The sequence below is a fragment of the Tachysurus fulvidraco genome, chromosome 23 (genome assembly GCF_022655615.1).
Source record: "Tachysurus fulvidraco isolate hzauxx_2018 chromosome 23, HZAU_PFXX_2.0, whole genome shotgun sequence".
NCBI lineage: Eukaryota > Metazoa > Chordata > Actinopteri > Siluriformes > Bagridae > Tachysurus > Tachysurus fulvidraco.
In genome coordinates this window covers 275,760-284,061 of record NC_062540.1, presented here as the reverse complement: position 1 = coordinate 284,061, position 8,302 = coordinate 275,760, and the positions used below count along the sequence as shown (strand labels likewise).

At 45.9% G+C, this 8,302-nt stretch overlaps 1 protein-coding gene across 3 annotated transcripts in view; it reads left to right on the top strand.

The window, feature by feature from the left end:
* Positions 1-383: 383 nt before the first annotated feature.
* Positions 384-8,302, top strand: part of cntrob (centrobin, centrosomal BRCA2 interacting protein) — an 11,155-nt gene continuing 3,236 nt past the window's right edge. For 2 of the 3 annotated variants that reach the window (XM_047807378.1, XM_027152113.2), the window contains exons 1-15: positions 384-540; positions 1,312-1,556; positions 1,677-1,893; positions 1,984-2,068; positions 2,165-2,228; positions 2,467-2,593; positions 2,697-2,813; positions 2,918-3,034; positions 3,409-3,507; positions 3,584-3,808; positions 3,924-4,049; positions 5,087-5,220; positions 5,328-5,453; positions 5,809-5,956; positions 6,110-6,218. In XM_047807378.1, coding sequence (XP_047663334.1) covers positions 1,333-1,556; positions 1,677-1,893; positions 1,984-2,068; positions 2,165-2,228; positions 2,467-2,593; positions 2,697-2,813; positions 2,918-3,034; positions 3,409-3,507; positions 3,584-3,808; positions 3,924-4,049; positions 5,087-5,220; positions 5,328-5,453; positions 5,809-5,956; positions 6,110-6,218 — 1,918 coding nt within the window. In that variant the 5' untranslated portion in view covers positions 384-540; positions 1,312-1,332. Of the gene's footprint in view, positions 541-827; positions 996-1,311; positions 1,557-1,676; positions 1,894-1,983; positions 2,069-2,164; positions 2,229-2,466; positions 2,594-2,696; positions 2,814-2,917; positions 3,035-3,408; positions 3,508-3,583; positions 3,809-3,923; positions 4,050-5,086; positions 5,221-5,327; positions 5,454-5,808; positions 5,957-6,109; positions 6,219-8,302 lie in introns of all 3 variants that reach the window. The other variant, XM_027152114.2, reaches the window with a different exon arrangement.

Below are 8,302 nucleotides of genomic sequence, written 5' to 3'. Positions count from 1 at the left end.
ACCACCAGCATAATTTAATATGTTTTGTTTATTTCAAATATTATATATATATATATATATATATTTATATAAATCAAATATTATAATATTACAAATTATTATAATATATTACAAATTAAGTTTTGTAATCTTTTATGTCATAAATTTTATTTGTGGGGGGGGGGCACCCCTTATTGTTGTGTTTGGGTGGGGGTGGAGATGTCACTCTTGCCTGTCTATATATATATATAACTTGTTGGTGTTTGTATACAGTAGGTATTTATATATTTATGTATTTATATATTTATGTATTTATATATTTATGTATTTATATATTTATGTATTTATATATTTATGTATTTATATATAACCATCGTGTTGATCTTGTTTTGAAAAAAATCTAATCATAAGACGTCCGGAGGTAACGGACGTCGCTGGATGATGACGTTATCGTTTGGTTGCCATGGCATATTGGACCTGCAAATTTTTCACAAGATCAGTTTCTTTTTCTTTATAACTGCAAAAGTCTGAGAGCTTAGCGCTGGTTTGACGTCCACTGAGGTATGAATAATAATAATAATAATAATAATAATAATAATAATAATAATAATAATAATAATAATAATAATAATACGAGATAACGCTAAACAGTGTAAGTTAACGGAGGTATTTTACCTCAGTACATCGGTAGTTAGCCATGAAGCTAACAAACGGTGATATAGACTGAGACACTGTATTCGCGATAAGTGAACCTGATCATTTTTAACCATGTGCACTTATCGAGTTAACTTATTATTTATACAGTGAATTATTTCATATCTTTAATAAGAATTTTCATTTTTATTAAGTGATTAGACCGAATTCTGAAATCCCGCCTGCTCTTTGAATGGACGGTCCTTTTAGCCAATCCGTGAGCAGAAGGCAGGACACTATCCAACCATATCGCAGTAAACCACATAGGAATCACCAATCACAGTCCAGGACTGTACTACTGTACATGTTCGGCTACGACTGGGGTAAAAACAGCAGTGGAGTCTGTCATTTCAAACAATTGTAGATTGGAAATAATCGTGTGTGTGTGTGTGTGTCACTGTGTGTGTGTGTCACTGTGTGTGTGTGTCACTGTGTGTGTGTGTCACTGTGTGTGTGTGTCACTGTGTGTGTCTGTCTGCGTGCGTGTGTGTGTGTCTGCGTGCGTGTGTGTGTCTGCGTGCGCGTGTGTGTGTCTGCGCGCGCGCGTGTGTGTGTGTGTCTGCGTGCGTGTGTGTGTGTCTGCGCGTGCGTGTGTCTGCGTGCGTGTGTGTGTGTGTCTGCGTGTGTGTGTGTGTGCAGTCTTGTGTGTTTCAGGGTGAGATGGACAGAGCAGCAGCTGATGTGCTGAATGGTGTGGAGTCGTTAGCCTCCTCCTCCTCTCTTCCTACACCTGTCTCTATCTCTTCCTGTCTGTCTCTCCCTGTTTTCTGCTCTTCCTCTCCTCTCTCATCCTCTCGTCAGGTCACTGCTCGTCTCTACTCCTCCCTCCAGCACAGCCAGGAGCAGGAGGTCAGAGGTCACCAGGCGGACTCTCTCACAACCAGGTAAAGGTTTTATATCACTTACAAATAAGAATTTAGAGATGTAGGTATGTAGGCAGCATCAGCAATACATTAGTCTGCAGCTCACACGTCTCTCTGTCCCTCTGACTGTGTCTCTCATAGGCAGGTGTCATTTAAAGTGACTTCTCCCTTGGTTACCATGACATCTGCACCCTCTCTAAACTCTGATGAAAGGCTGAATGAGTCACAGGACGTGGAGTCTGGTCTCAGTGCATGCTCCTCCAGTGATCTCAGAATCTCTGGCATGGAGGAGGTGGAGTCAGGAGGTGGAATGACTGGAGAGATGGACCAGAACCCACAGAGTAGCATTAGACTCTTGGTAACACTTGCTAACACAAAAATGTTTACCGTTAACTATGTCTCAGCTGTAGTGCTCTGTGTATATCCACACCCTGTGTGTGTTGTGTAGAGCGGCCGGTGGCATATTGAAGAGATGGAGAATGTAAGGAGTCATTTACAGACAATTCTGAGAGCCAGAGCTACTGACACACATGGTAAGAACACACACACTGCAACCACTAATAGTAGGTAATAATGAGGACGTATTGCAGTGTGGTGTTGACCTGTAACCCATAATCTATGACCTACAGAACTCCTTCCCTCAGCATTACAGCATCTTCAAGACAAGAGTGACACGACTTCTCAGCTCATCAGGTACACACATGTTAATAACAATAAAACTATTATAATAAAAATCAGGATTCCGTTTTATCTTCTCTGTTCATGTCTATCTTTCCTTACATCTGTTCATTCATCTCTCTCTCTCTCTCTCTGTACATTTTGTCTACCCATTTATTTATTTATTTATCCATCCATTCATGAAATTTATTTGCATCTCTATCCATTTCTCTTTCTCTCTCTCTCTCTCTCTCTCTCTCTCACTCTCTCTCAGTGGTGTAGAGGAGTTGTTCCCACGGTATTCCCGACTCCAAGCAGATTTTGACTCCGCCCCTTTTCACTCTGTCTCTGAGCTGCAGGTGATCAGAGACAGTCTGGAGAGAGAAAGAGCAAGACGCAAGGTAACACACACACACACACACATACACACACACTTAATAACCAATGCAACTTGTATCTCCTTGTCTTTTTCTCTGCACTCTGTCTATCTCTCCCTTTCTGTAGCACTTGGAGCAGCAGCTCTTGGCAGTACAAAATAAGGCATTAGGGTTGCAGCAGCAGTTAGCACTCGCTGTGTCTGCAGATCGTAAGAAGGACATCATGATCGAGCAACTTGATAAGGTTCATCCACCTGTCTCACTTTGTCAGTGCCCTGTCTCACTGTGTTGGTGCCCTGTCTCTGGAAACTGAGGGTGGTATTTTGTCTATCACCCTGTGTGTCTCAGACGTTGGAGAAGGTGGTGGAAGGGTGGCGTCGACATGAGAGAGAGAAGAGTGAGGGAGTGAGAAGACTGCAGGAGGAGAAGGAGGCAGCAGAGAGCACACAGCAAAAACAAAGGGAGGTGTGTATTCTCTCACACACACACACACACACACACACACACACACACACACAAAAAAATCATTATAACTGACCAGAACCTGTTGCATGTGAGTGTGTTGTGAGCACAACAATCTCAGAACACAGACAACCAATGAGGTGTTGTATGGTGTAGACCGAATAGCTGAAAGTCGTACAGTATAACCCTGGAACAAGCACATGACAGTCTCTTTACCTTTAGTGCAGAGAGCTAATTTACACACAAATATACATACACACAACACGCGTGCATTTTGCTGTCACATTATGGGGTTTAAAATACACGTCTACACACACACACCAACACCAACATGGAATGCTGAGTATCCGTCTTCCTTTGTGGTGTATGTGTTGTAGGCTTTGGCTTGCCTTGAGAAGAGTTTAGCAGAGGCGGCAGAGACACTGGACAAAGAACAAAAACACAATGAAGACCTTCAGAAAACCAATAAACAGCTGGTAAACACACACACATACAGATGTGGGTTAGTTTGTTATTGTATAGCATTGAGTCCACTTGTGTGTGTTTGTGTAGGAGTGTGACATAGTGGAGCTACGGGAGCGTAGATGTGAGCTGGAGCAGGAGGGGAAGCATCTACATGCTGAAGTGGAGGAGAAGAAGGCTGAGGCAGAGAGACTCCAGACACAGAGCCTGGATTTACAACAACAATTGGAACAACACAAACTCGAGGCTAAACTCACCCACACAACCATGCAGCAGGAGCTGACACTGCTCACACAGCAGCTGGAAACAGACAGGGTGAGAAACACACACACACCCTTCAGTAAGAGCTTGTACACATACATTGAATAGGTATGATATGACACTCAGGTCACCTTAATTAAAATAAAGAGCTGTGTATTTGTGTATGCAGGAAAGAGTGGTTCAGGAGATCCAGCTGCGTGAGGAGGCCCAGTCCAGACTTCAGCAGCTGCAGCAGGACCTGGAGCAGACTAGGAGTGAGAGAGACACAGCCAGAGTGGACCGAACACTGGACCAGGTCTCACAAACACTCATACACCAGTAATACACAGTCGGGTGGCAAAGCTAATCAGACAAAAACACAGCACGTCATATAACAGAGAATCCATTTTTCCTGGAATGAGTTGCTAAAAACACAGTAACAGAGCTGCTGTTATAATCAGTTCATACCTTCTGACCAATCACAATCCAGAGCTCGGCAGCATGGGGATATAATAGGGATAAATATGTTTATGTACACGTGTATTCTCTAGTGCAGTGTTTCTTTACAACGAGACGGTTCCATCTGGGGTAATAGGAGACAATGACACTCGAAGTGTGTCGCTTATGTCCAGTTTATTCCGTTGTTTTGATTCGGTTGCCATCCGCTTCACACAGATAGCATGTCAGACATGACGATAGGGATGTAAGTGCTGTGGTGACAATCTCAGGGTATTCCGCCATGACTTTAATCCAGAACACCGGCAGAGTTTCTAACTTTCTAACGACGTCTGTTTCGTGCTCATTTTTGCTAATTTGTGGGTTAAATTTGAGCAAACACAATATACACGTACACCAAGCACTGTTAAACATGACAAAGTACCGGTGAACAGAGAGAAGAGCGATACACACCTTCTCTCTCCACCAAAGCTACAACACCACTGCCGCTTGCAGCCGCTCAGCTCCAGACTTCACCTAACCCCGGCCCGATATCACGATATTTTGCGCATGCGCGGTATCGGTGCGGCTTTAGGTGACGTCTCTCAGCTCCCGGTTAACTTCTCGTCCATGGAAAGTCGCACAAACCCGAGAGAAATACACCACAGTAAATAAAATGGAAATAATTTAATGTTCCTTCGGCGGCCCGGTACCATTTGGTCCACGGACCGGGTGTTAGGGACCACTGCTCTAGTGCACTAACACTGTAAATGTTCCTGTAAATGTTGGACTGTGGGTTCTCCTAGAACATTATATAACTTTAAATCTGTCCTACTGTCATTACATACACAGTCCTGTACACAGTGGTGTAATGTAGTGAAAGGATGAACTGTATAGATGTTAGTGGTTTGGTTTCAGGCTCGGTTTGAGGCTCAGCGCTCACAGTGGGAGGTGGAGCACCGACTATCAGTGGAGCAGCAGGTCACAGAACGGCTGGCAACCATACAGGAGGAAAATGCTAATGCGACCGCTAAACTACGGGAACAGCACAGGTAGGCACACACACACAGAACAAGAACAATAATGCAAAAAAATGACCTTTCATATGTTTAGGTTGCTCACATGATCTAGTGTGTGTATTTATTGTGTGTGTGTACAGGAAGCAGCTGCTTGATCTGAGTGCTCGTCATGAGCGAGAGCTCTCCATTCAGTCAGATGAGTTTAGAGCGCAGCTGAAGGAGAGAGATGACCGACAGCACCAGTTTACACTCGACTTCAGCAACAAGTACGCATAACTTTGTGTGTGTTGGTTTATATTTTCTGTTAATATGCACACAAACACCATATCTACTTACCCGCTCAGTAAACAGCTGAGACCGAGGGTCCACTTTTTTAAACCAGAATTACTTTCATTTCAAAGTCCTGCTCTGACCCACTCGTCTGTTTCGATGACAAGTTAATTGACTGTAAACCCAACACGAGTGAACACAGCAGTGTAAGACCACTAAAAAGCTACACTCTGGAATTTCTGTCCCTGTTGTTTGGAGCAGAACCTCTGATTTCCTGTCCTGTGAGAGATGTCTGAGGTTTCACATTCTGCTCCACTAATCTCACTATTATGTTATTGTGTCTGTGTCCAGGATGGCAGAACTTCAGAAGGAGCTGGTTACCATGGAGACCAGTAAGAGGAGGCTGGAAACACAGAGGGAGGAGCTTGTGTCTCGCCTGCAAGGAATGATGCGCTCCCATTGGACAGAGGCTCTGAGACTGCTGACCAGTCAGGAGCAGGTCCGTGAGAAACCCAGCAATGAATTACGGTCTCACACACCACAAACAGACCTACTAACAACACTGTGTGTGTGTGTGTGTGTGTGTGTGTGTGTGTGTGTGTGTGTGTGTGTGTGTGTGTGTGTGTGTGTGTGTGTGTGTGTGTGTGTGCAGATTGAAGGGCTGTTGTCCCCCTCGTCTCTGTGGGAAAAAACTAAACCACACTCATCCGCTCAAACTCAGGACCTCAGCATCTGCAGCACAGCACACTCACCCCCTACAGGTACAGATACACACACACACTCACCCCCTACAGGTACAGATACACACACACACTCACCCCCTACAGGTACAGATACACACACACACTCACCCCCTACAGGTACAGATACACACACACACTCACTCACCCCCTACAGGTACAGATACACACACACACTCACTCACCCCCTACAGGTACAGATACACACACACACTCACTCACCCCCTACAGGTACAGATACACACACACACACTCACTCACCCCCTACAGGTACAGATACACACACACACTCACTCACCCCCTACAGGTACAGATACACACACACACTCACTCACCCCCTACAGGTACAGATACACACACACACTCACTCACCCCCTACAGGTACAGATACACACACACACTCACTCACCCCCTACAGGTACAGATACACACACACACTCACTCACCCCCTACAGGTACAGATACACACACACACTCACTCACCCCCTACAGGTACAGATACACACACACACTCACTCACCCCCTACAGGTACAGATACACACACACACTCACTCACCCCCTACAGGTACAGATACGCACACACACTCACTCACCCCCTACAGGTACAGATACGCACACACACTCACTCACCCCCTACAGGTACAGATACGCACACACACTCACTCACCCCCTACAGGTACAGATACACACACACACTCACTCACCCCCTACAGGTACAGATACACACACACACTCACTCACCCCCTACAGGTACAGATACACACACACACTCACTCACCCCCTACAGGTACAGATACACACACACACTCACTCACCCCCTACAGGTACAGATACACACACACACTCACTCACCCCCTACAGGTACAGATACACACACACACTCACTCACCCCCTACAGGTACAGATACACACACACACTCACTCACCCCCTACAGGTACAGATACACACACACACTCACTCACCCCCCAAACTTTCAGATACACACACACACACTCACTCACCCCCTACAGGTACAGATACACACACACACACTCACTCACCCCCTACAGGTACAGATACACACACACACACTCACTCACCCCCTACAGGTACAGATACACACACACACACTCACTCACCCCCTACAGGTACAGATACACACACACACACTCACTCACCCCCTACAGGTACAGATACACACACACACACTCACTCACCCCCTACAGGTACAGATACACACACACACACTCACTCACCCCCTACAGGTACAGATACACACACACACACTCACTCACCCCCTACAGGTACAGATACACACACACACACTCACTCACCCCCTACAGGTACAGATACACACACACACACTCACTCACCCCCTACAGGTACAGATACACACACACACACTCACTCACCCCCTACAGGTACAGATACACACACACACACTCACTCACCCCCTACAGGTACAGATACACACACACACACTCACTCACCCCCTACAGGTACAGATACACACACACACACTCACTCACCCCCTACAGGTACAGATACACACACACACACTCACTCACCCCCTACAGGTACAGATACACACACACACACTCACTCACCCCCTACAGGTACAGATACACACACACACACCTCACTCACCCCCTACAGGTACAGATACACACACACACACTCACTCACCCCCTACAGGTACAGATACGCACACACACTCACTCACCCCCTACAGGTACAGATACACACACACACACTCACTCACCCCCTACAGGTACAGATACACACACACACACTCACTCACCCCCTACAGGTACAGATACACACACACACACTCACTCACCCCCTACAGGTACAGATACACACACACACACTCACTCACCCCCTACAGGTACAGATACACACACACACACTCACTCACCCCCTACAGGTACAGATACACACACACACACTCACTCACCCCCTACAGGTACAGATACACACACACACACTCACTCACCCCCTACAGGTACAGATACACACACACACACTCACTCACCCCCTACAGGTACAGATACACACACACACACTCACTCACCCCCTACAGGTACAGATACACACACACACTCACTCACCCCCTACAGGTAC